Source organism: Alternaria burnsii, assembly GCF_013036055.1.
Source record: "Alternaria burnsii strain CBS107.38 chromosome Unknown 705, whole genome shotgun sequence".
NCBI classification, from domain to species: Eukaryota; Fungi; Ascomycota; class Dothideomycetes; order Pleosporales; family Pleosporaceae; genus Alternaria; species Alternaria burnsii.
In genome coordinates this window covers 2877802-2903880 of record NW_024066107.1, presented here as the reverse complement: position 1 = coordinate 2903880, position 26079 = coordinate 2877802, and the positions used below count along the sequence as shown (strand labels likewise).

Below are 26079 nucleotides of genomic sequence, written 5' to 3'. Positions count from 1 at the left end.
CAACCCTATGCCTCATTCCTCTGAGAACAGCTCGTCGTCTCCATCATGTTCGGTCTTTTCCCAATCCTCGGTTTCATCTTCCGCAATCTCTTCGTCAATTCTGTCGAAACGGCTGTCATCAAACGCGTTGTCTCTGAAAGCAGAGTACATGGACTGTCGCTGTGGTCTTGGAAGCACCATAGCGTCATCTTCGTACTCGGCGAAAGGGTCAGAATCAGGACACGTGGCTAGGAGCCTGCGATACTTTTCCACGCGCTCCTCTTGTGTTTCGATGTAATTATAGATCGGGTTATCGAGGGGATCCACATAGTTGGCACGAGAAGACGGGCCACCGTTGTAAGAGGCGATTGTACGGGTTGTTGCAACAGACGGGGCGTACAGTTTGGTTGAGGCACACGAGATCATCGAAGGAGCAATGTTGTGCATGGAGTCTGCACGAAGATCGTTGTTCATAGATCTCAATCTCTGCAGAGGTTTACGATCGAGTGCAAGGGGTGGGTGAAGCAGGGCCGGCCTAGGAGCAACGAAGCTCATCCTGTCATCAGGCTCCAAGGTGCCACATGAGCCATCTGGGCTTATCGATTCGTGGAACTGTTCTGAAGCATTCATTGGCGAGTGGACAGATACGGACGTAGGGCATTCTCTCAAAGCCGGGTGAACATCTTGCTGGTCGCCAGGAATTGTATATGTCCGCTCACGCGTGCTGGGCATTTCAAGCCGGAAACCCAGATCTTCTAATGGCGATAGGCTGTTTGCATCTGGAGGTCGGGGATTGGGACCAAGTTTTTGGTCGAACAGCTTCGGAGTTGCTCTCTGGTTGGGTTGTTGCAAGCTTATAGGACTGCTTGTAGAACGACTAGGAGGGCGCACATGAACAGTCTCAATCTGATTCTTTGATTTTTGATTCAAAGCCAGACCGCGTGTCTTCTGCATCCTTTTCCGAGAAGGTAAACGAGGCTGACGGTATTGCTCATGCTTCCACTGGACGCGAAGGCGTTTAAGCTCCAGACCTAGGCCGCCCGCTCTCAGCAATGCAGTATCTCCAATTGTTTTCCGGACCCAATAACGCACAAATCTAAGACGTTTGCTCTTCATGCTATCCCAACCAGCAACGCTGCGGAGGGCGTCCATTGTGGTAAATGCCTTAGTGTTGAAACGGCCAACCATTCCTGCGAACAACGCAAAAAGGACGTTTTCGTTGGAGCCGATGCGCGCCATTATACAGGCCGAGCATTTGTTTTGCTGGTAGTGCCATCTGGATCCACAATGAATTGGCTCATGATCCGGTGGAGCGGAGGCTTCCACACTGAAATTGGGTTGCCACATTTGTAACACTGGTTCCAACTGGCGGACTTGATACTTCTGGTCGGCTGTTAGAACACCATCAGACATGATAAGTGGATAGAGAAACTTCCCAATAGCGCCGTCGAATTCGTGGCGTATCCAGCTCCATATGTCGTTGATTAGGTTTTGATTTAGACCATTGTGTATCGAGCACAGGCTTGTAGAACCAAAGGAGAGCTGCGAGGAGCGCAACCGACTGGGAAGACGTCGGATAGCTGTCTTGGTATGTTCACGGTAGAGCACCTGCTTGCGCTCATAATCGTCTTCGGTAGGAGCGGGCACTTTTCTGAGGATCCGGACAAGCCTTTTCATGTCGCTGTTGTGGAGACGACGAGTCTCCATCTTGTGCAGAAACGAACGCATCTTAAAGTGTTGCGATTTGTCTTTGTGGTTGTGATGCATTGTGGGTAAGTTGTAGTGAAGGTTACTGTGATAGAGCTGTGGTGAGTATGGAAGAAGATAGGGGGAATTAAGAATACTAAAAGGAGCAATTGCAGAAACACATTGTGAACTCATGATTCATCAATGGTATCAATACATATATTTGACACGTGCGAGTACAATCTGTGAAAGCTGTTAATATATATATTTATCATGGAACAGCTTAAGGAGTACGAGTCGTACTAGATGGAAATTTGAATAGAACCATACGCACCATGGCCAATGGCCGGCGTCCACGGGGTGCTGTAGTCAAAGACAGTCTTATTGAGACAGAGTTGGTGTATCAACTAAGATTGACGGAGTGAAACATTGTGTTGTAAGTCATCCACATATTCAAAAGTGCGGCATAGAACTAGATTGTAGGCAATAAACAATCTAGTATTGTAGCTGACCAACTCAAATTCAATGCGGTCCAAACCGTCCAGAAAACGCCGTCCCAAAATCGTACAGTCCGTGAGCGAATGATGACAGAATAACAGGCCGTATCTCAGGAACAACCATGGGTAAAAGTGAAGCTATCGGAACATGCAAGAAAGTAATACAATGCAGCGGACGCATGAAAGCTACCCGGGAGTTATACACCAGAGAACTATACATTACTGTAACCTTGTGATGTTTGTGTAAGTAGAAGAAGAAAATCAGTACCATCAATGCGAGCTTTCTAGCCCGAGAACGTTGGCTCTTCTGCCGTGCAAGTTTTGATTGACCTTGTTCGTTAAGTCTTTGAAGTTCGTGCCCGCTGTCGATGAAATGCTGCTGGCCTTCTTTCGTGAAATGCGAGGCGTGGATGCGCCTTGTGGCACCGCACTCTCGTCTTGTGACAGGCTGGAGGCTGTAGCAGTTGGCAGAGGCACTGCAGTAGCTTCATTCTCTTTTTCTTGGTCGACCTTCTGCTGTGCCGTAAGACGAGCACGCTCGTACTTGGCGGCTACATCGCCTTTGTACATTGTTCCACCAAGTCGGTCAAGGTAGACGAAAAAGGGTTGCGAGAAGTTGGTCTTGATACCCCAGCTTTGATGGTGGATATCGTGGTAAGCGGCATTGTTGGGGAAGATCCAGTGGATAGGGTCGTAGGGAAAAGCGTAACCACCGTGATCGAGGACCGTTTTGATGGTCGATCCCGTAAAGAACCACATGGACTGACGCATTGTCAAGCCGGTAAGCAGGTAGCTCAAACCAGCACCCAGGGTATCGAGCGCGAATCCTTCGATCGGGTGATTGTACAGAGCTCCGTAGGCATATGGCACGTAAAGACGGTGGTGGCGTGAGTGGAAAGTTACTATTCATGTTAAAAAAGGTGTCGGGAGCATTATGTCGGTCAGGCCTTACCATATAACCACTTGTTCAAGTGCATCGCACGGTGCAGCATGTACTCCCATGCGTCCATGATGACAATAGCAGCACTGAACTGGAGGGCAGGTATGGCATACCAGTACGCGAAGCTAGCGACAGCGATCTCCCATGAAGCAAAAGCGGGAACCAGGGTCTGCTCTCCGGCAATTGTCGCTGTCTGCAGCAGCGCGGGGTATTTGCCTCCGACAAGAACAGAAGAGAGCATGGGTTGAGAAGTAGCAACCTTGGAGGCTAGCACAATTGGGTTGACGCCTACTGCAGACAAGACGTATGGGACGGCGCGCTGTGCGAGCCTGATCTTTTGCGCGTACCAAGCGACATCGTAGTCAGCTTTGCCAGTCGTGGGCGCGTCGTCGAATAACGACAGGCTGAAGGAGGCAATTATTTGGATGATTTGCTGGAGTATAACGTCGCGTAGTACTTCGTATCGTGAAACATGGTTGCGCTTGAGGACCTCAGCTGGCGTGTGCAGGCGGTACTGCGGGAACAGGTCGTAAACATCAATGGCGTGAAAGATGAGAGAGACGACCCAGTAGCCAACAACAGGCAATGCCGCTTGTATGAAGGCGTCGGATGCCCACGATGTGAGCGGTTGGAGAGGTTCGAGGGTGTATTCGGGGAGCGGCGGGAGGTGGTATGATGTTGTGTTTGCGCTCGCCATGATGCGGCAGAGGTGGCCTGGGAGAGGCGATTATGGATTACAGAGGTAACTATGTGAGGTGGAGAAGCAGCGCAGAGTAGCCGGTGACGATGGTGAAGGAAGCAGCTTGCTCGTGGCGGGACCGCAGCGCCAGCTACGGGGTGACAAAGACGGAACAAGGCCGGAAGCCGCGGACCAGGGAAATTAGGGAGAAGGGAGCGATGCAGCGGACGACAGAGGGTCGCTTGAAGTGTTTGGCCAAGGGCGTGCAATTGACCGGCCGGGCTCAGAAAGGAGAGGCTGAGGTGAGCGGAGCGATGTGGAGGTGAAAGTCGTGTGAGAGTGGTGCTGCGTGCCGGTGACAGGAGCAAGGCATGACGGGGGTTTACGATATACGCGCGCATCATGACATTTCGCCGCCGAGCACCCGGGCCGGCCTAGTCGTCGCAAAGCCACCAGCCTGCATTTCTCGCCACCCGCCCTGTGCGCACGGCCAGCCCATGGCTGCTACTGCTTGCGGCTAGCCCGCTTTCACACCCAATTTTCGACCCCACCAAATTCTCTCTCACACCCTTATAGTCCAGCGCTTCCTTTCCGCTCCAGTCTACAACCCCTCGACTGCCAGCCCCGACCAACCTACACTCTTTCCACTCTATCCCATACTCCACACCCACCGCCAAAATGCTCATCTACAAGGTACGCTCAGCCTGCGCTGCGTCGCTCTCTTGCCTGCGCTACTACCCCGCCTTCCCTGCGAGCCTTCACCATGCTTTGCGCATACGAGGATAACACGTTTTCCCCACTAGACCAAGAGTACTGACTTTTTCCCAGGACATCCTCACCGGTGACGAGATCATCTCCGACTCCTACAACCTCAAGGAGATCGACGGCGTCGTCTACGAGGCCGACTGCACCAAGATCAACGTCGGAGGAGAACAATTCGGTGGGTCCCGCCAATGCAGACAGATCAGCCACAGAGCTAACATCGCATAGACACTGGTGCCAATGCTTCTGCTGAGGAGCAAGAGGAGGGTGCCGACGACACCGTGGAGACCAAGATCGACGTCGTCCACTCTTTCCGCCTGAACGAGACCGGCTTCGACAAGAAGGGCTACCTTACCTACCTCAAGGGTAAATACGCTAGCAGAAACTACAAGAAGCGCACAACTAACGAGATGCAGGCTACATGAAGGCGGTCAAGGAGGGTCTTAAGAACAAGGGTGCTGACGAGGCCACCATCAAGGACTTTGAGACCAAGGCCTCTGGCTACGCCAAGAAGATCATCGGCAACTTCAAGGACTACGAGTTCTTCACCGGCGAGTCCATGAACCCCGATGGCATGATCGTCCTCCTCAACTACCGCGAGGATGGCGTCACACCCTACGTTACCGTCTGGAAGCACGGTCTCGAGGAGATGAAGGTCTAAGCTTGAAAGAGCTTGGATTTGGGAAGGATGGGGCTTGGTTCACGGTTCATTGAATTTCACGAATACCTATTGCATGTTTGGGAAAATATCCGCCATAGTGCGAAAAGCGAGATGGCACAAATCTAGACGACCTCATGGAGCCGTATATGACACATGATGTTCTTCTCCTATCCACGCTACAGGTTACCATTGTCCACGGCGATAGCTTTAAGAAGCTTAGCGAGGAACATGATGTGTTTTCCGGAGATACTGTGAAACGTTTTTTCTTTCTGGATACTGACTAAGCTCTTGGAAGGCGCTGCGTGGATTAGTGGTGGAACTGTATTCCTCGGTGAATGGTCCCGCCGCGTGACTGCGTGATAACGCGTTGCGTGCACAGGCCATTGGTTTCAACGCCTAGCAATCGCTGCCTCAGGCACACACCCAGTATCCCCAGCCTTCCGTAACCTACCCCACCATATCACATTTCCTCCAACCCACATTCGCTCTCTTCTGCTCGCAAGAGTTCATGTCATTGATTTGATCGCATGAATCACGAGGCGTGTTGGAACGCTGTTGCCCTGCGTCATGACGGGTAACGGTGGTCCTGCCGCTTCGCTACCGGGAACTCCGCACCTCCGCCCTGGGGTAGCCATCGACAACCTAATTCGCTCGCTGGAGAAAGAATGGAAGGTTGGCCTAAGAGTTCGTGGCGCTGAATGGTCGCCAAAAAGATCGAGTAGGGATGATACTTCAGACAAGATCTGTGCGCTTGTTAAGTTGCTGTTCTTCAGAGCACGGCCAGCCCTGCATCATGCGATCAGGGAATTTGAGAGAATTGCTCCGAGTCTGACACGCGAAAAGCGTCTTGCGGAACTTCATGAGATTTTGTCCCGTACGAAAAAGTCTCAATCGGTTCCGAATGGCAGGATGCCATACAATGAACCGCCCAAAAGTTCGATGACATCCTCGAGTGGTAGGTACACTTGCTTTTTACGCCCTCCGAAGTTTCTATGCGCACTTTTACCACATCGGTAGAGGATGTATATCTCAATGAATGGGTGCAATTCACAACATATAGTGCTCAAATTACTGCCTCTTTCTAGCGCAAGTTGTCGTCCTGGTACTCTACCACAAAACCAGTCGCCAAGTAATAGCATATGCAAACGGGAAAGTATTATGCAAGAGCTAACAAGAGCACAGGAGTAAAGTCATATCCACAGGCAACAGACCGTTCGCTCGACGTTCAGCAAGATGGTCGTGAATCGTTTGCGACGGCCATCGATTCAGGGTCAACAGACGTTGACGCTGATAACGAGACGGACCAAGAATTTGAGACACCACAATCGCCATCTCCATCGCCATCGCCATCGCCGTCACCATCACCATCTACTAGGCCAGCACGGACGCTTTATCAGGCAAGTAACCATGTCTCTTTACATGTCACCAAGAAAAGGCCTTACGAAAGCTCCGGTCGTTCTGAGAACTCGGCAAAGTTGACCAAAACCTCCAAAGGGAAGCAGACTGTCAAGTCTATCAAATCTTCGCCCATCGCACCGCCACAGTTCGTGAAGCCGACTCTCGAAATGGCTCGATCCTTCCAGGCTGCACCTTCAGGCTCATCCTCGGCCAACACATCTTTTGATAACACATCCTTTTCTTCTCAGGAGACAGCAGCTACTACAAACACTTCGTTTACATCAATCGATGCTGTCAGAGATCTTCAGAAGACGAGCTTGCTCGAGCCTAGGTTGACAAACACAAGTTCACATATAGAGGGTTCCCTGGATGATCGTGATTACTACCAAGCTATTTTGCGTTCAGGAAATGGAGTATTCGAACAAGATATTCAGCGATATCTCAATCAAGTCCATTCCCAAGGAAGCAGCGGTCAAAGCCGGTCGACTTTTGGTTCTATCGATGAAGACAGTCTCCTTCAGGCCTCTGTCGAGGTTGAAGACAAGCGCAATGGATCGGGATTGATTCCAAATGAGAGGCAAGGAAATCTCCAAGCGCCTCTCATTACCAACCAGAGCGATCAGCAAGCCTACACATCGGCTTCGACACTATTCCCGTTCAATGGAGTACCAGACTATCAAGGGCAGACATCTCCTGACACACAATCTCCCTTAAAGATGTCATATGAAGTACGCGATCTCCCCAACCAGAATCTCTTCATAGATGAGCTCCCTAGAGCACTAGAGCACATTCCTTACCATATCCTCTTCATCTGTCAACGTCTAGCGATAGAGCACTCTGTCGAAGTACAGCACTTGGTCCGTGGCATGGACGTATCTACCGTGTCTTCTGATCCTGAAGCCTTTTGGCGTTTTATCGAGAGAAATAACAGCATTACACCCGTGAAGCTGCGAGAGTCAAGTCGCCTCTGGCCAGCGGCGAAACGCAAATTTGATGGTTACACGTTCAAGGGGCACATCACTCTCAGCCCCAAAGACACTGGTCCCGTTGTCTATCTGACGCTGTTACCGGTACAGCCAGACAAATCGTGTCGATTTGAGCGAATCTTTGGTTCAGACCGCTTCCTCTACCTGCACACACCCAAATTCAATTCTTCCAAGACGCCCCGCTACAATGCTGGTCAAATGCAACAAATTTGCAGTCAATGGCAAGCATGGCTCCTTGCCGAGCATTCCTTCTTGGGCCGTAAATGGAGAGCCTTCCACATTGAAGATTTGAAAAGGAGTAAGAACGCCCGTCGAAAGGATACGGTCCACGAAAAAAGAATTGTACTCTTCGCGACAGAAGGATGTGGCATTAAGCAGCCGTGTTCAGTGGGTCAGATGATTCATCAGTTCCTACCGTTTGATACCAACGAGAACCAGGGCTTTTGCAAAGCCTTTGCTCGCATTGAACTCGGGCTTTCTCGAACCATCCCAACATTATGCTTTGATACATCGCAAATCATCCACGTGGATGATGATTTGTGTTCAAATGACCCGGAAGACACACGCTTTAACGATCCAAGATTACAGTGGCAGTCATTTCCTAACAATACTGTCATGAATGACGGATGCTCAATTATCTCTGTGGGTGCCGCATTAGACATATGGCAGCGATACAAGAAAGCTACTGGAGTTTCTGGTCCTTTACCGAGTGCTTTCCAGGGACGTATTGGTGGAGCTAAAGGGCTCTGGATGATTAGTGCAGAGTCATTCACCAAGGATCCTCAGCATCTCGAATATTGGATCAAAATCAACAAGAGTCAACAGAAATTTCACCCACCTGCCGACCAGTCACATCATCACCGAACTTTTGAGGTTTCCAACTACAGTTCCGCGCCGTCACCATCAGAACTCCATATATCGTTCATTCCTATCTTGATTGATCGAGGCATAAAGAAAGAAGCTATTTCTGGTCTCATGAGGGAGTGCCTCGATACGGAACGCAAGAAGCTGCTAGAATTGCTTCCAGATCCTGTCAAGACGTACGATTGGGTTCACCGGAACGGCGTAAAGACCCGGACTGAACCTTCCTGGCAGGGTGCACTGCCATTATCTCTAGAGGAAAAGCTGAAGTTTCTACTGGAATCGGGCTTTTTACCCACCAGGTTTCCGTATCTTGCCAAAAGCCTTGAACGCTTTATTCAGACCAAGCAAATATTTCAGGAATCCAAGCTACGGGTACCGCTCGCAAAATCGGCCTTTTTGTATGGTGTAGCGGATCCTTTGGGGGTTTTGGAGCCAGGGGAGATCCAGGTGCAATTCTCATCCTCATTCGTCGACGAGAAGACAGACGAGAAGTACCTCAGTCTTAGGGACATGGAAGCTTTAGTTGCTCGTCAGCCTGCTTGTCGCCGCTCAGACATCCAGAAAGTGCGCACAACCACACGCCCTGAACTATCGCATTTAGTAGATGTAGTAGTCTTTCCGTGTAAAGGCCGTTACCCACTAGCCGGAAAACTTCAAGGTGGTGATTACGATGGTGATATGTTCTGGATATGCTGGGAAACCACACTTGTGCAGCCATTTCTGAATGCGCCAGCGCCAGTACAACCCCCTGATCCTGCAAAGTATGGCATACAAACACGGAGCGAAAGGCTCAAGGATATTATGGATACCGACAACCCGGAAACAGTGGACAAATTTCTCTGCAAAGCATTCGAATTCCGCGATAATCCTTCTCTACTTGGTCTCGTCACCACCTTTGCAGAGAAGCAAGCTTATAGCGAAAATCGCATATATTCATCAAAGCTTGAGCAGCTGTATGATATGCACGACTTGCTAGTCGATGCTTCTAAACAAGGCTATGTTTTTACACCGGAGGACTTCGATCGGTGGTCACACCAACTACCAAAACAACCAAGGAAGCCAGTTTACAAGGACGCGATGGAGGATTGCTTCAATACCAAGGACTCCACAGGAGTCGAGAAATCCCGGAAGAAGCCATACCGATACGACTCCAAGCATGCCATTGACTACATCTACTTCGATGTTGTAAGAGCGCACAATATTGAGACAATGGTGCAGCTTAAATCCGTCTTCTTGAAAGCTATCCAACCGGATGAGGCATTGCTTTATCCGAGTAAGCACCTTAGTGAGAACAGATCGAACACGATCGAGAAGGAACTTTTGTCTCTGACTGGCAAGCTGAGAGAAGTGAAAAATACTTGGAACGCTGGGGTCCACAGTAATATGAGCACAAACGACCACTTCAACACTCTCGTGAACACCTGTTACGAACGATATCAGGCTATACGGCCTGACGATCCTGGTAAGCTCCCCCGTATACGGATTGTGTGTGAAACGTACACTGACTTTGCACATCGGTTTCTTAGGCCATCCCGATATTCGACCTCTCATGGATGAGTATCTTACGCCTGGAGCATGTTTGTGGGATACGATCAAAGCATCGGTACTGTATGGCACGTTCCAACGGCCCGAACAATCCACTTTCGTTTTCACTGTGGCAGGACGCGAGCTTGGGAGACTAAAGGCAAATAGCTCTGAGTACTCCAGGGCTATAGTATCATCCATCCGTGCTAATATGAAGCCGAAACCTATGAAGGCGCCAGTTGAGCACGACGAGGAAGATGAGGAAGATGAGGAAGACGACTTTGAGGCTGCGCTCGAGGAACCTATCCGGTAGCGACTTCCAAGATACTTGACAGCGTGGACGGTTGGTGAGAATGTGTAGACATTTGTTCCATCTCGTTCTTTGGCTTCATCTTCTGTGGTCGTATCTACGCACCATGGCATTGTATATTTGCTTCTTGCTGTCGTAGCCGCGCTGCAGTATACCCATTTACGCTTTCGCTTCCCGTCAATTGTCAGCACGAAATAATAACCATACAATGATTACGCGAAGTTTCATGTGCCAATAAGAGTCTGGTCGTCTCGTTCCAGCAGGCACACGTAGCTGCAGAGCAAAAGAAATCATAACAGGGAAGCAGGAAAGAACAAATCCCTGTAAAGCGACATGTGGGTATCATTAGAAAGCATCTACACTTCTCCAGAACATTACGAGCGCTACAGCTCAGCCTGCCGTGGGCGCAGCGGCCGCAGCCTTAATCTTCAAGTTCCTCCTCTCCTCCTCTCTCCGTGCCTCAACACCAGCCAAGAATTCCATACGACCCAGGTAAGCTTCTTTGGTCTTTCCATGTGTATCCAGTTCCTCTGCGATGCCTTCCTTGTCCACAAAACCTGTCCAATCCATGCGCGATTTGTCCACAACATTAAGCTTTTGCGCTTTCTCTGCCTTCTTCGTGATCGGGACGTCGGCTTCCGGAACGACTTCTTGATCGGGCTGTAAGGTGGTGGATGTACGGGGCCAAGAGAGCTGATGTTCGGGTGCGAGAGCGCGCACATAGCCTGTAGGGTTAGGATCGAATCGAGAAGGGCGGCGGACAGGACGACGGAGCTTGGGTCCGGTAGATTCGGAGGGAACTTTAGGGGATTCTGCTGCATTCGTGGTTGCAGCGGGTGCATCGAGTGTCTTCCAACCATCTTTGAGGTATTTGTCGAGTTGCGAGCGTGGTATCTGCTTCTCCTCGGTGGTATCCTGCCCAGCGAATGTGAAGATTTTCTTGATCGTCAGCTGTTCTTCTTCCTCCGCCGATACTGGAATGTTGACTACAGGTGCATGATGCTGTGGCGCAGCCGCTTCCTGCGGTTTGGTGGATTCCAGAGGCTTCAAAGGCGCTGCTGTCATCTGAGCCCATAGCGCGTCGACATCAACAGTTGCGCTCTCGATTCTTGCAAGCGGTCTCCTCTCCTTGCCCTCGACTCTCCGTTGGGCCCGAGTTTTGATAAGTCCACCCTCCCCGCCTTCATCATCCGATATGATCAGCTCGTCTTCGTTGCTGCCTTTCTTGCCTTTTTTCTTCGCCCGCTTCTTCCGCGCAGCTTGTATTGTCATCTCATCTCCAGAGTCGAGGTCTTGATCGGCCGGTGCATTCCGCTTGCCCTTGCGCTGTGTGGGTTCTATAGTGACATGGTCTTCGTCTTCGGAGCTGGATGCCTCTTCAGCTGGGGCAGCGTCGGGGTTGAAGTCTTCATCGGACGATTCATGGTACTTGTCGTCGGCAGTGTCGAGGTCTTCGTCTCCATAGGTATGTGGCATGATAAAGCGGGTATCGTGTTGGAGGCTCGAGTTCGCGTCGCGCAAGCCAAAACGGAGATGCGCCAGATCGACGGCCAATACGGGAAGAGCCTAGCGTGGAACAAGGGTAAGCTCCAGAACTACGTCAGTGACGTTCATAGGTGGGCGGCGGGGAGGCAGGCGCGTTCCAGATGAAAACAAGCCAGCCATGCTTTCAGCTGGGCTGACTTGCTTCCGTCTTATACCAAACCCCTTGGTTGCTGTCGCGTAATGCGCATCTATCCCTATCTTTGATCGCATCACCCAGCCAGCACCATGGCGCCAGTCGACACCGTCGCATCCACGCGCAGCAACTCGCTCCCCATCGCCCTTTTCGGCGGCCAAGTACTCCTCGTCACGGTACTCACAGCTCGTGTGCTTCTCACTACTCGACGCGCCGCCAAATCGCAGCCGCCGTCAACACGCACGCGCTTACAAGACTCCGCTCGCCGTCGTCATGCCGTTACCTTCTCTATCATTGCGCTCCTCTCACTGCTCTCAGTAGGAAGCTTCGCCTTCCTCTGGCGCGCCATCTCGTACGTTCGGTGGGCTGGAGAGAATAAACATGACATTCCAGGCAGCTTGTGGAGCGGCTGGTACGGCACTGGAGCCGAAGGGCGCTGGTACCTGGCCGACTGGATCGCCGACATAGATCTTGTGCGCGAATTCGACAAGGTCGGAATTATGAAGCCTGAAGGATTCCTCTACACCAGCCAGTATTTTGTTGGACTGATTGCAAGCTCCATCTTCATGGGCGCCGAGGGTATGTCAGCGCCGTCATTGCAACCCCAAGTACCTCCACTGACTTCTGTTCTAAAGGTCGCAGACGCAATCTTTCCAACACGACAATCGCCTCGTTTGTGCTACTGAGCTCAATCGGGAGTTTAGGATATGCCTTGAGCTTGTTCTTCATCACAATTCTGTACACGCCTTTGACTATACACCGCGACGATACTCCACTACACGATGCGCTGTTCACCCCGTATGCCTTCGTATACGACACCGGCATTGTTGCGTCGCTCATCACGCTTAATCTCTTTCCCCAACTCGTTTCCGAGTTCGGCGACAAGAGCATGATGCGACTGGGTTATCTGACCATGCCTTTGGCCTTTGCTTTTGCCCCGCAACTGGTCCCTTACGCTCTGGGCCACCAGCATACGTCCAAGGCAGCGGCTCATAGATCATACGCCAAAGTCTTCCACGCGCTGTCAATAGCCTCTATTCTCGTATACTGGCGCGTATGGACCACTCTGATCTATGTCAACAGACCCGCCCAGCGCTCTCATGTTTGGGATCTCTTCTCCAACTCTATCGGCAACAGCGATTCGGCAAATACGAACAGGCTTCTCACCAGCATCAGCAACGCTGGCCAGGCTCTAAAGCATATCAGTATGCACCCGGCTATTAGTGTCACAAGCCTTGATGTTCTCTTCGCAGCCATCAGCTTGCTGACGTGGACCTTCACCCGCGATTTAGATGTGCATGCTATCTTAGAAAGCAGCATACTGTCTTTCCTTGTTCCGACTCACGAGAAACATGTTAGCTTCAAGCAAGACCTGGCCAGAGTTATGGAGCACGCAAGCGAGCCCTCGTCGCTTGTAGAACCCACAACACCGAGAAAACCGGGACGTCCCGCTAAGAATTCGGCTGTCAACGATACATCCAGTGCAACGCATTCAGGACCGACAGGTGCACCTCTGCGGCGCAGCACAAGGGGGAAAGCGCGTATCTCGGATGCGGATTCAGACGCAGGCTCGTTCGCTGGTGATCCTGATGCTACCTACCAACCATCCGAGAAGACCAAGCGAGCGGTGCAGGAAATGGAATCGGACGGCTCTGCGCCTGAGGGGGATCTAGTTCACGCTGGCGAGTCAACTGCACTAGCCCTGTTTCTTGCCTTCTTCGGCGGACTGGGTCAGTTAGCTGCGGGCACTCTAGGTGCCGAGGTGACAGGCCCGCGGGACTGAAATAGTCGACGTACTTGGTATAATCCGATCGGAAATGAGGGATGCTATTTTACTTGTTGAAATGAAGATCATATTCAGGTAGACCTACAGGCTTCTGGTGTACGGAGATGTGGAGAACGGAAATAATGGCTTTGGATCTTTGCGTTCATATTCCCAGGTTGGATTTTAGGTGTGGTTGTATGAAGCCAGCATGTCTCACATGCACTTCGCCCAGCAACACTTAGGGCCGGAGCGTCGGGTAGTTTTTGATATTGCTTTTGGTGTTCTAATGATGTACGAACATAGCGAGAAGAGCAAGTTTAGGCACACACGTATATTGATGTCTCGTTGAGATTACTCGTACATATCTATCTGCTTCATCAGATGCTAAAGGGGATGTGACGCTGGTATCAATGGCGCTGGGAAGCATTCCTGGAACGTCGTGTAACCTTGCTGCTGCGGGTAGCTATCCGCGAAAACGCATCCTTGCCTGCCATGCGGTAATATCGTTAGCGTTGACTCGAGTAGGGTTGGGCTGACAGAGTTTGATTTTGCATAATACGAATGGGGCAATTACTCCAAGCCACGGACTACAAGAGCATTCACTCTTTATCGTAGTTGGGCTGGTGTTGGAAAGCTGAGAACGAGGATGTGATGGTGCCTGAAGATCTTCCTGTGTTAAGCGAACGTAGACTGCACGCGACCAACCGTCTCCTTGCGATGACACTATCCGTCTTCTACGACGTTCCCAGATGCTTCAGCATCGTACTACTACAGCTGTCTATTAGCAGCACTGGCTTATCTCCGACCCAGCCTCGATTCGTGTTGCAGTGACGCTCTGGTGCCCGACGACTGGGCGCCCGCGGACTGTCATCCTTGCCGGCCCGGCTTCTTCGGCTTCTGGTTATCAACAAAGGACGTTTGCGAAGAGGGAATCAGCAGGACGGAGACCCTGGCAGAGGGTGATGCAAGTGACCTTGGAAGAGACATAGTAATCCCGAGTGTCTGGCTGAAGTGGTGGGTTGAGTTGGGCGTTGGCTCATTAGCAAGGACAGCGGTTCTGGGGCAGTGGCAGGCTCGGGCCTAAAGACTATCACCACCGTGCGCAACGCAAAGACGCTACACTACCACTGAACAACCATGGAGGTAAGCCCAGATTCCTTCTTTAATCCTTTGCTTTCCCCACGTGTATCGTCGTCTTCCCCTTCTGGTTAGGTTTCTTGCGAGGCCGCGGGTTGCGTTGCGACTTCCTCAGCCCTATGTACGTCTGCACCATGGCCTGAGCTCCCCTTGGTGCCTTCCGCTCGGTGTCGACTGCCTTGCGCATATCACCGTCTGCTCTTGTAGAACATCTCGGGGGCTCCTGATTGACCCGTCACTTCTTCGCCAGCTCCCCTTCTCATGTACCGCCCGTCCTCGTGGCCTCTCCCTGCTGGTGTTGTACCACACGTCGTCGCAGCGTGCCTGTCATCTCCCCACGAGAGTACCACGCTTCACTGCGCAGATGCCGGTCAGGTGAAGTGAAATAGGAAGGGCCGGCTTTCTGTTTTCTGTTTTGTCTCGGCGCGGCGCTTTCTTCAACCCACGATACCCAATTTTCTCTTAGTTTTGCGACTTCTGCTCTTAGCGATATACCCTGTACCACTACCCTTCACCATGGAGAGCCGTTTCATTTCAAGGCGGCCTTCAGCAACCATTGATGTTGCTCACGATATTATTCGATATGGTGACGCAGAGGCGAGGCGAACTTCCTCCAGCTCGTCCTTACTCAAACCAAGTGCTCAATTGACGATGGATCGTTTTCTGCAGGACCTACCAAACGCCGAGGAACCGCCTGTTGACTTTGCGCCGCAGTACCACACTGGCCGTGTCCCGAATAGCAAGGCCGGAGATGGCAAGCCACGATTGCTTCTCATGGGGCAGAGAAGGTAACATCAGACGAGACCAGCATCCATGCATCGCTAACCACATGATCATAGGAGTGGCAAGTCTTCGATATCAAGTGTTGTCTTTCACAAGCTACCACCAAGCGAGACGCTGTATCTCGAGACAACGTACAGGATAAAGAAAGAATCAATGCAGTATGTCCTTCATGCGGCGTGTACACTCGTGTGCTAATCAACTACACCAGCTCGTTCATGGACTTCCAAGTATGGGATCTGCCAGGTCATTTAGACTATTTCGACCCAGCTTTCGATACGGACAACATCTTCGAGGAAATCGGTGCTTTGATATGGGTTATTGACGCTCAAGATGAATACCTCGATGCGATTGCACGACTGAACATGACGATCCTGAACCTACAGCAATCATATCCCAACATCAACGTTGAGGTCTTTGTGCACAAGGTTGATGGCCTATCGGACGACTTCCGTGGAGATACTTTCCGGGATATCATTCAACGAGTGCAAGACGAACTCTCGGACCACGGCTACGAGCAGGCCCCTATATCCTTCTACCAAACATCCATCTACGACCACTCCATCTTCGAAGCTTTCAGCAAGGTGATCCAAAAGCTCATCCCACAGCTTCCCACGCTCGAAGCACTGCTCAACAACCTGTGTGGTGCATGCAACATTGAGAAGGCCTACCTCTTCGACATCATGAGCAAGATCTACATTGCAACAGATACCAGTCCTACCGACATCGGCAGCTACGAGATATGTTCCGACTACATCGATGTGGTTATCGATGTCAGTGAAATCTATGGCTGGGATCGACCCGATGAGGGCGAGGATGAAAGTGAGACGGGGAACAACGATGCTGAAAGCCTGATCACGATGGAGAAAAAGAATAGCAGATACCTCTACTTGCGGGAGATCAACAAGTAAGTCAGTCCGCTTTTACGGTAAGATACCGTAGTTATACTGACGGTAGACACAGATATCTCGCCTTGGTATGCATCATGGGCCAGGACAACCCAGCAGAGAAGAAGGCTATCATCGACTACAACGTCGGCGTCTTCCAAGCAGGTCTTAAGCAGGTCTTTCCCAAGAGTGACAGAGAGGCGCAAGTCGAGATACGCGACATCCACGACGGCGCGGAGTGAGTCGTTTGTGTGGTTCTAGTCGATCTGACGGAACACCATCGAGCAGTTCCTTCACCCTCCTTATGGAGTCCGTAATGAACAATGTCGCAGTACCTGAGTTATGCGAATTTAACATCTGAACAAGAAAGGATGGGCAGAAAGACGAACGTTGTGTACGAATGCGGAAGGAGAGGCTTGTATTGATATACCAACGATAGATTCGTCTAGGAGACATGATACACAGCAGCTATAGAAATACGCGTATCAATTTCATAATTTATGTTACTCAGAGTGTACGCATGTCGATCTCATTCAATAGTGAAGGTCTAGTCCGGTAGTGCTGGCGCGTGATCGTCAATGACATCAATCGGATGGCGGCCAATCATCGGAACCGACATGTGTGGTACTTCCCGAGAGTAACGCCTCGGAACGCGAAAGCAATCTATTCTCCGCATTGCGCATCCGACGGTACCTGGCTTACGGACACGTCTCCGAACACTTGATTCTACAGCTAGTCACCTTTGATCGAGGTATCTTGCCTCGGCATTCGTGTGCAAGTACGATAATTTGAGCTGCATGGGTGCTGGATGAACAGGTAGGAGGACCTCTGCGTAACTGCGATCGATACGTGCACACGTGTGTAGAGACTGACAACACGATTCAGGTAGCAAAAGCGAGCACGCCATCACCACAATGTCCTCATCCCAGCGGTACCGTCGTCCTGCGAAAGACGAGCCTACAGACACGACTACATCCTCGATTCCACCAACCGCCACAGGCGCGAAAGAGAAAGCGGAGCTCAAGCAAGCTGTCAAAGAACAAGCTGTCGCAACATCAAATGGCGTATCAATGCTCGATGTATTGCGTATCCTGGGTGGCGTGCTCCTACTGAGCTGTGGTCTGAGCTACCTGAGTACAAGCGGAGAGAGTATGACATGGGGATACAACCCATGGTGGACTCGAGCTCGAGAGTGGAAGAGCCTCATGGTACGTGCCTGTTATCGTCCTCCACCAGCAAACCTCTCATAGCTAACGTGCCTATCTTGTAGCAAGGAGAAGTCATCCTAACCGACTCCGAACTTGCCCTATACAACGGCGCCGATCCCTCTAGACCAATCTACCTTGCGCTAAACGGCACAATCTACGACGTCTCCATCTCGCCTACCACGTACGGGCCAGGCGGCTCCTACCATTTCTTCGCAGGCAAAGACGCCGCGCGCGCCTTCCTGACCGGCTGTTTCGCCGAAGACAGCGTCCCTGATCTACGCGGCGTAGAGCAAATGTTCATTCCCATTGACCCAGAGGAGAAGGTCAGCCTGACACCACAAGAACGTGAGATTGAGATGGAGAAGGCGAGGAAGAGGAAGCCATTGACCAAGGGTGAGTTAAAGAATAGACATGCGCAGGAGCTCAAGAGTGCTAGGAAACAAATGGTCGCTGGTCTGGAGGGTTGGCATATGTTGTTCAGGGGTGACAAGGGCAAGCCGTATCGGCGTGTGGGCCATGTCAAGAGGGAACCGGGCTGGGAAAGCAAGATGCCCAAGAGAGGACTCTGTGAACAGGCGGAGAAGGGTAGGCCGGTCAGGAAGTACGACTAAGTAGTTGCTATTTTTGTGCAATCAAATCAAATCTAATCTGAATTTTAGGATGACTCTCTTCTTGCATGTACAGTTGCGTCTCTCCAGCACACTGCACTGTATAATATTCAGATGTGTCGATTAGTGGCTGCTGCATTCTTAGCTCTCCACCCACCATCACTTGCGGATATCGTAAGTTTTACCTTTCTATAAAGGAGCATGTTGCTCCTGAATTTTGCCTACATTGGCTGCACTCAAAGGTTATTGCATTCTATTTTGGTGATCGATCGCATGAGAGATAGCGTATACTTCCAAGAAGTGTTATTGCAGTAGGCTGGACAACTGAGAAAAGAGAGCTTCATCTTATGATACCTGGCAGTAGCATCTAAGTTTCAAAACAAGTCCAAAGACATAGTTCCGATACGATGAGCAGCTTTGAAAAGACCTGTCCAAACTATACTAAGCTCAGAAGACAAAAGCACATCGGCGAGCTGCTTCCTCATCCATAACACTCGCTGTCAGCGACAAGCATGGCAATGGATAATGACGATCGAGCGAAATGATGCTATGGTCCCCACAAGGATGCACACAAAAGCGCCGAGTGTTTTTGAGGAGAATGGGCATGAGACAAATCGGTTTAGTCACTTTGTTCACGCACAGCTACAATCATAACGTCGAGGTCAAGTTCAGTGGTGGTGTTTCGGAAGTCTTTTCATTCAGTACATAACCGACACCTCCAATGGACTCCAGGTACTGTACCCGAGCCCGTTCCTCTCATTTCATATCCGCTATGAAGCATGCATCCCAATATAGTATGACCCGTTCATTTCATGAAGACGCCGATGGGTAATGGAAAGAGGAATGCCGTAGAGAAACTGAAAGAAGTGTCCGAGATTCGCATTTACGTTCGTTTGATTGTCGGCTACGTAAAGCTTACTCCTCGGCGCCGATAGCTCGTGCTGCAATATGTTAGTAAGAGCCTACATTCACTTCCCACTGTCTCCAATTCCGGTAGAAATTGTGGCTTTGTGGGCGTTATTGCGGTTACATACTGTAGATGCTGAGCTTTGAGTGTCCGACAACCTTCTTGATCTGACCGTTGGCCTCGAGGTCGGCAAGCGCCTTGCGTGCGAGCGAGCCGTTGATCTTCAAACGATCGACGAGGGTAGCGACGGTGATGAGGCGGTAGGACTGGACATCCTTCTGGAGCTTGTCGTTGGTCTGCTTGTCGAGAACGACGGCGTGCTGGGCCTTGTCCTTGACTGTACGGCTGTTAGTGGCGATTCTTCCCCGGAGCGTTGTGAGAGTGCGCGATAGTAGAACGAGATTGCGGACGTCTATGGTGATGCTTTCGAGTGTTTCCGAACTGTTTGCGATGCGTGTAGATGTGCTGATGGTGTGCAGTGCTGTATCACGTACCCTTGCCCTTGGACCACTTCTTCTTCTGCTTCTTGCCTCCAGTTGCTGCAGGTGCCTGTATACAATCAGCTCCAGTCTCTTTCTGATCCGGAGACCCGACTGCTCAGTAGACGTACCATTTTGTCGATTGTGTGTGGTTGCTGAGGACTGACTGTCGAACGACGAAATTGGGGTGTTCAGCTGCGGAGACGCTGTGGCCTTGCCAAGACGCGCTAACCAGCTCCTCAAGCGAGCCTACTCTCACGTGACAGGTGCTCGAGGTAGGTGCCGGCCTTGAGAGGATCTTATGACGCGCATGTTACAGGCCGTCAAATTATGTGCGCTATCTTATATAGTACGTCGTCTAGCAAGGTTCAGATCAAATGGAATAGTGACCACATGTAGCACTCTTCTAGCATTCTAAGTACGACACATGTATAATTACCCGCCCTAAACACAGATCAATACACTCGCACCCACATCACCAATTCCTACAGCACCCGTGAAACTTTGCCGAACACCACACGCTGCACTCGACGAGGGGCGGGATCATTCAATCGCTTTAGGTTGCGGACATGATCCCAAAACGATAGTTGCAATGAATCGGAGGATTAGCGCCTAAACCGCCAACAAGTACAGCCATGCACATATGATCGGAATGACATGCTGGAACGGCAAAGTGCGGTATGATGGACCGCGGCATGCTCATGAAGCCGCACTGATAACCATCAAGGTGGTGTTGGCGGATGGAATAGATGATGTTTGTGTTGTGAACTGCTGGGGGGCTTCGGAGATTGTCGTTGACAATTGCCAGAAGTGACATGAACACGGGCGGGTCTGACCATCAATGCGACGCTGCAGGGCAGGATACGAGATTCGGGGAATTGTGTGTACCAAATTTAGGACGCGAAGGGTCGATGGTAAACATGCATTAGTACAGTGCAGTGTAGATCAATACTTGTGCCACTCGGATGGCGAATGCCTTGTTAGCCAAGAGGATGTTGGGGGATCACACGGAACATGTTACTCCACGTCGACATAGAGCAGAGATACGCCGAATATTGTTTTCCAATTACAAGCTAATCGGCACAAGCCACTAACAGGGACTCTTGCGCCAGCCAAGTATGTCCAACTCTCCTTTTTGCATACTGATTCCTCTGCTGTGTAGACAACGCAGAGACCACTCAACCATGACTAATACTGACACAAGGAAAGTAATGAGAGACAAAGACACCTCTGACGGTAAAGGAAAAGGACGTCAACATACGACTGAACCACGGACAAAGACAATGGAGGCAAGGAAAAAGCTGGCTTCAACTAGAAAGATCTCCCTCCGTCTTTTTTGCGGTTCAATGCCAACGACTACTTCACTTGCTGCGCCCACGCACGCAAGCAAAGCGTTCTTCCTCTACGTGACTGCAAATGCTCGCTAAGATGGAAGAACAAGTCCGTAGTAACCAGAACATGAAACAGAGCTGACAACTGGTAAATGCTGATGGCTCCAATCCGCAAGTGCAACGATGAGAGGTATTCGCCAAGACGCCATGTCCAAATGATGGATGCATAATCATTAGAAGAAATGGGTGTGTGGTTTCGAGAGCTCGTGAACTTCCATCTCCTGCTTGTGTGATTAGTTTTTGTTCATTTGACGATGCGGTTGCTGAGATACGTACCATCTTAAAGGAGTTAAGTTCCTCCTTGATCTGTTGCGCAAGCATCGGTGTAAGCCTATTACACGTTGCGATGTCGCCCCTACGATCGTAATCCTGCGGTGACCAGGCGTCGTGGAATTGTATGCGTGGGCTGAAACTGATGTTTCGGAGGCCACCATGGGGTGTGGTTGGAAGACTCCTCGTGCTGCCATTGGGGATGCGTGGTGGTTTGCCGAAGTAGTCATCGTTCCGGGCTTGCCCAACTTCTGTCTTGGGCGTGGCAGGAGAACTGGATCGCGATGAGCCTACGTTAGGACCCATGTCGACAGGTTTAAGAACAGGAGATCCAGAATCTGAGTTTGTGCCAGTGCCTGACATCTCGTTAGTGACTGTGTTGAGGGCGGGTGCATGCAACATACGTTTCAATATACCCTTCTTCATAGAAGAGAGAACCTCGGCACGATCGCGGTCATTTCCGACGATGCTTTTCCTAGACACAGCTTCGCTACCCAGGACAGAGGGGTTTACAATCTCTGCAGATCGACCGGCATCGATGGAGTTGCGCTCCAGTCTGGGATAGCCAGTGCCACCTCCAGTTTGTTCATTGGGTTTTGCGTTGACATTAACCTTTTGTCTCTCGGCTTCAACGGTGACTAAAGACACCTGACCCACGCTGGGCCTGGTAATAGGGCCATCAGCAGCGGGTACGCCGATGACAGATTTTGGCCTGAATAAACCCTTGATAGATTTAGTGCCCTTCTTCATTCCATGGCCCATCTTCCGGAGCATAACCGAGGCTGACGATGCAGCCGACTGTATAGACAGATTGTCGGTAGAGCCTATACCACCCTGACCTGAGTAGATACCAGCACCAATACCTGCCGCCTCTTGCTTTGCGATAATGGCAGCCTGTTCAGCATCCTCATCGTTCTGGTATTTGTCTTTCCTCAACCTCGCACGCTCCGCTGAGATGCTATTCTCAGCAGAGGCCTTTCGCAGCTCAGCAGCGCTTCCAAAAGAGAAAGCCCTGCGTAGACGGGACTTCATTCCCTTGTCCTTGTCGTTGACAGCGCTAAGGTGTTGCATGGCTGTGCTAGGTAACGCGGCTGCCTTGGCAGGGCTCGCAGGCTCTGATGGAGACACGGGATGCGATAGAGGAGATGGAGCTTGCCGTCTGTTAGGCTCGGGTGCTTTGGAAGAGCTACCTCCTGCTACAGATGCATAGCTGCGTTGTGTGTTTACTGCGGGGCGAGACTGAAAAGAGTGTTAGCTTGCGCGTGTCCAGCGATTCGCTGCACTTACCTGCGATCTCGAGGAATTGTTGGAGGAAGCACTACCCGCACTGCCCTGTCTCTCATGGCTATGACTCGAGGCGGGACGGCTTCCTGTACGATTTGAGTTGGAGATGTTTGTGGTGTTTGCGCTCAGTGTTGTGCTTTGGCCGGTTCCAGAGCTGGCCTGCAGTGTTGCAATGTTAGAGGCAGCGGTGCTGTCTCCTTCTAGTCCGTTAAAACTGCGTCTTCTGTATCGCTTAGCGGGGTCTATACCGCTTGAGCGAATAACTTGCGTATCATCTGCGCTGTTCGCTCGGTTGTGCCCAGGCCTGAACGGCGGTGGGAAGCTAACAGCACCTGTGCCATCGTTCTGCGTGGGTTGCGATGCCCCCATGTGGGAGTTTCCTCCAGATGTAGAGCGCTGTGTCGGAGTAGTGGCACCCGTAGGGATGCTGTTGGACGAGTCTGTCCGTCCAGCGCCGCGTCGATATCGCCCTGGAGAGGGCTTCACAGGCGACGATTCGCCTATCGAAAGCGAAAGATCGGGTACGGAGGTGGATAGTGTGATGGTTGGCGCAACGGTGTCGTAGGGTTTCCTGACCTCATGTTCATCTCTGGCACCTGCAGGTGGTCCAGCCGACGAGCGGTTGGATGAGCCCGATGTGGAGACTGTGGAGTCGGAGGATGACGAGGGATGAGAGGGGTGGCCGAGTCGAGCCTGGCTGGCGTGGCTGGGAGGTTGCTGCTGGGCCTGAGGGGCTGGTGCAGAGATGGGCTTGTTCTCCTGGCGCAGCTGGGGCGTGCTGTTGAAGGCATACGGGGCTATGGGTGCGGCCGTCCCTCTGTATCCTGTGCCTCCCGAATTTCCATTTTGTTGGTTGCGCGGCATCTGCGAGGCCCGCTGTTGTTGCTGGTTGGGGTGGTTGGGCGTGTTTTTGTAGGCATCGGACGGCGAGTATGGCATTGTAATCGGTCCTGTCGTCTGAATGACTGATGTAAGTACCTGAGCCATCGGAGGCCTGCGAGGTAGCGCTATCAGGAGCTCGACGGGGGGTGGGCGAGGGCTCGTCGGCGGCGGTAGCGGCAGCGGCGACTGAGGTAGGCAAGTAAAGATCTGTGGAGCGTCACAGGATTAGCAGGGTGGCTCTATGGGGGCGGGTGTGGATGCGGGTCATGCAGCGATGGGCACTGTGAGCAGAGTCGCGGACGGAAGGCGGGAGACGAGGGTGTAGCCTCTTGGGGTGCGGCATTGGAGAGGCTCGAGACTTGTCGCCGGGCTCATGTCGTGGTGACGGGCATCTAGGGGATATGTACCTGCTATGAAACAAAACAGAGAAGGTATTAAAACAGAGAATAGAATGTAACGTCGTCAAGCGCTGGGAAGGCTGTCGTGAATCGACGGAGATGGCAGCGTGTACCAAGCCTCCCGAGCAGTTGTTCAAGCCTGCATTGGTCGGTCTGCGTGAGTCGGTCTTCTGCTGCTAAGAACGACGTGCGATTCAACAAGCAAGCAGAAAAGGAAATAATAGAGGGAGAGTAAGTTTGGCCGTCGCGGTGAAGAGTTGAGGTTGTCAGGCAAAGGGGCCGCACTAGCCTCTGGAGCACGCACGGACGGGCGCGGCTAGGTCTAGGAGATTCAATAACTTCCTCACGCCAGACAACGAGCACGTTGCACGTTGCCCTGCCTCGCCACGGTGCAGCAGCGTCTTTATGCCATGGCCGTCTGCCTGCGCCCGCCCAGCGTGTCGCACGTCTGCAGCGTCTTCGTGGCCGCTGCCTTCCATCTTCACTCAGGGCCACTTCCCTGGCGCGGCTTATCTGTCCATCGTATTCACGCAAATCTTGGTAGCCGATGGCCCGTTGAGCTTCATCCGCCCCCGACCAGCGACGTTGTGAACAGAACATGTCAACATGACCCTCGCCAGCTTCACTTTGACCCTGGCCGCTCCCCCGGTCATATATAGTGCTCGGGCGCAGCCGATATAGGGAACAATATCGCGGCGGCCAATTTGCACCTCTAACCACATGCTGATCCTGCGACATTCCCACCCTGCCTCTCGGAAGCTTCTCGCTGCATGGCAACGGGTCACTGCAGAAGGAAGTTGATGCCAACGTCACGGCTGCCTGGGCCAATTCCGAGCCGGCAAAGGGTCTGGCAGGCGTGCATCATGATGCGCATTCTAGCGCCCACGAAACAACCACGGCCGACTTATGATAACTGCGTGCAATTTGTCCTGTCGTGGGTTGTGTGCTTCGACGCGTTGCGTTTAGGCCGAGCAGATACGACGCGATCTGGTAAACACTTACGAATTCGCACCTGCGAGGGGAGCTCCACGGCCAATCCGCTTGCGCGACCCGGGCGCGACCCACACAGCGCACCTGCGGCTCAGCCGTTTGCAGCAGTTGGTGAGTAGCGGTGGGCACATCAGTTAGTTGGCCGGCTGCGATAACGATGCTCCATGGCCCAACTCTCGCCGTCTCGATGCTTCACCGACATGTCTCTACCCCGCTCCTCTGCGCGCCAGTCTCCCGTCCCTTTGTTATTTGGCGGGACGACCATGCCAGATCCTCTAGGCCAGGCGTTGCTGCTTGCACATGCATGGCACCATTTCAGAGGGTCCACGGCACTACGTCGGGCCTTCCGCGAGACTCGTGCAGGATCGCATCCCGTGATGAAATTCGCGGATTGCGATGTTCCCAAGGCGTGGGGAACGGGACGAGGATGCTCGGCTCAGCGAGATGAGAACTGTTTGATGTGCATTGCAGAGGCACAACATCATTTCCTGTAATTGCGCAATTGCAGTCCTGCCCATTGCCATTGTCCTCGTGTCTGTGCACACAAAGCAGTCGTGCGCGTCTTCGTATCTTCTGGCGTTGGAGGGCGGGTTGGCTGTCGGTGTTGCACCATGTTCTTAACGTCCCGCTTTTCTCGCCAGGATGACGCGATCGTCAGAGAGACACGATCAGTGCAACTTCTATTTTGGGCATGGTGACCAATCAACGACTCGTGTGGAGAAATCGACGAAAATCTCCTGCTTCTTCGGGAACCATCCATCACCACCACCATGCGTCCTCGCCATCACGTCCTTGTGTGCATTATTTCTCCTCGCGTCCCTCGGCAGTGAACCCCGAGAGCACCGTTTGCTACTGATGCTTGTCGCTAAACTCTAGCACAACGCATTTAGAATTGACTTCGCGCATACTGAAGCTAGCTCTCCGAGCTGGCGGGATTGCGGACGTAATCGCAAGGAACCGTCCCTCTGGATCACATTTTCATCGGCTCTGTACTGAGACGCGACTCCGGCATTGAGACGAAAAGTTCTCTACATTACCTGACTCTCTATCCAACAATAACAAGACTTGGTTGACTGATTGGCCGGTTGGTAGGTTGTCCAGAAGCTCTCAGCTCCCGGGTTGCTCCACT

At 51.8% G+C, this 26079-nt stretch overlaps 10 protein-coding genes across 10 annotated transcripts; 5 read left to right on the top strand and 5 right to left on the bottom strand.

The window, feature by feature from the left end:
- Positions 1–12: 12 nt before the first annotated feature.
- GT037_001022 (uncharacterized protein) lies at positions 13–1746 on the bottom strand (the record flags this gene model as incomplete). The annotated part of the gene is made up of 1 exon (XM_038926069.1): positions 13–1746. One exon carries the CDS (start codon positions 1744–1746, stop codon positions 13–15), a length of 1734 nt encoding a protein of 577 aa, XP_038791925.1.
- A 686-nt stretch (positions 1747–2432) lies between these two features.
- Positions 2433–3799, bottom strand: GT037_001021 (sphingosine hydroxylase; the record flags this gene model as incomplete). The annotated part of the gene is made up of 2 exons (XM_038926068.1): positions 2433–3064; positions 3115–3799. The coding sequence occupies 2 exons, from the start codon at positions 3797–3799 to the stop codon at positions 2433–2435; spliced, it is 1317 nt and encodes a 438-aa protein (XP_038791924.1).
- A 660-nt stretch (positions 3800–4459) lies between these two features.
- GT037_001020 (uncharacterized protein) lies at positions 4460–5204 on the top strand (the record flags this gene model as incomplete). The annotated part of the gene is made up of 4 exons (XM_038926067.1): positions 4460–4474; positions 4610–4721; positions 4772–4909; positions 4960–5204. The coding sequence occupies 4 exons, from the start codon at positions 4460–4462 to the stop codon at positions 5202–5204; spliced, it is 510 nt and encodes a 169-aa protein (XP_038791923.1).
- Positions 5205–5771: 567 nt separating this feature from the next.
- On the top strand, positions 5772–10289 carry GT037_001019 (uncharacterized protein; the record flags this gene model as incomplete). The annotated part of the gene is made up of 3 exons (XM_038926066.1): positions 5772–6159; positions 6387–9914; positions 9979–10289. The coding sequence occupies 3 exons, from the start codon at positions 5772–5774 to the stop codon at positions 10287–10289; spliced, it is 4227 nt and encodes a 1408-aa protein (XP_038791922.1).
- A 387-nt stretch (positions 10290–10676) lies between these two features.
- GT037_001018 (swr1-complex protein 5) lies at positions 10677–11762 on the bottom strand (the record flags this gene model as incomplete). The annotated part of the gene is made up of 1 exon (XM_038926065.1): positions 10677–11762. One exon carries the CDS (start codon positions 11760–11762, stop codon positions 10677–10679), a length of 1086 nt encoding a protein of 361 aa, XP_038791921.1.
- Positions 11763–12056: 294 nt separating this feature from the next.
- GT037_001017 (gtr1 g domain containing) lies at positions 12057–13747 on the top strand (the record flags this gene model as incomplete). The annotated part of the gene is made up of 2 exons (XM_038926064.1): positions 12057–12543; positions 12600–13747. 2 exons carry the CDS (start codon positions 12057–12059, stop codon positions 13745–13747), a joined length of 1635 nt encoding a protein of 544 aa, XP_038791920.1.
- Positions 13748–15382: 1635 nt separating this feature from the next.
- Positions 15383–16775, top strand: GT037_001016 (gtr1 g domain containing protein; the record flags this gene model as incomplete). Its single annotated transcript, XM_038926063.1, has 4 exons — positions 15383–15654; positions 15706–15807; positions 15858–16553; positions 16610–16775. 4 exons carry the CDS (start codon positions 15383–15385, stop codon positions 16773–16775), a joined length of 1236 nt encoding a protein of 411 aa, XP_038791919.1.
- Positions 16776–17447: 672 nt separating this feature from the next.
- Positions 17448–18352, top strand: GT037_001015 (uncharacterized protein; the record flags this gene model as incomplete). Its single annotated transcript, XM_038926062.1, has 2 exons — positions 17448–17741; positions 17804–18352. The coding sequence occupies 2 exons, from the start codon at positions 17448–17450 to the stop codon at positions 18350–18352; spliced, it is 843 nt and encodes a 280-aa protein (XP_038791918.1).
- A 912-nt stretch (positions 18353–19264) lies between these two features.
- Positions 19265–19869, bottom strand: GT037_001014 (40s ribosomal protein s25; the record flags this gene model as incomplete). Its single annotated transcript, XM_038926061.1, has 4 exons — positions 19265–19290; positions 19384–19593; positions 19751–19805; positions 19867–19869. The coding sequence occupies 4 exons, from the start codon at positions 19867–19869 to the stop codon at positions 19265–19267; spliced, it is 294 nt and encodes a 97-aa protein (XP_038791917.1).
- A 1430-nt stretch (positions 19870–21299) lies between these two features.
- GT037_001013 (uncharacterized protein) lies at positions 21300–23619 on the bottom strand (the record flags this gene model as incomplete). Its single annotated transcript, XM_038926060.1, has 4 exons — positions 21300–21347; positions 21403–21752; positions 21801–22635; positions 22684–23619. 4 exons carry the CDS (start codon positions 23617–23619, stop codon positions 21300–21302), a joined length of 2169 nt encoding a protein of 722 aa, XP_038791916.1.
- Positions 23620–26079: the final 2460 nt, after the last annotated feature.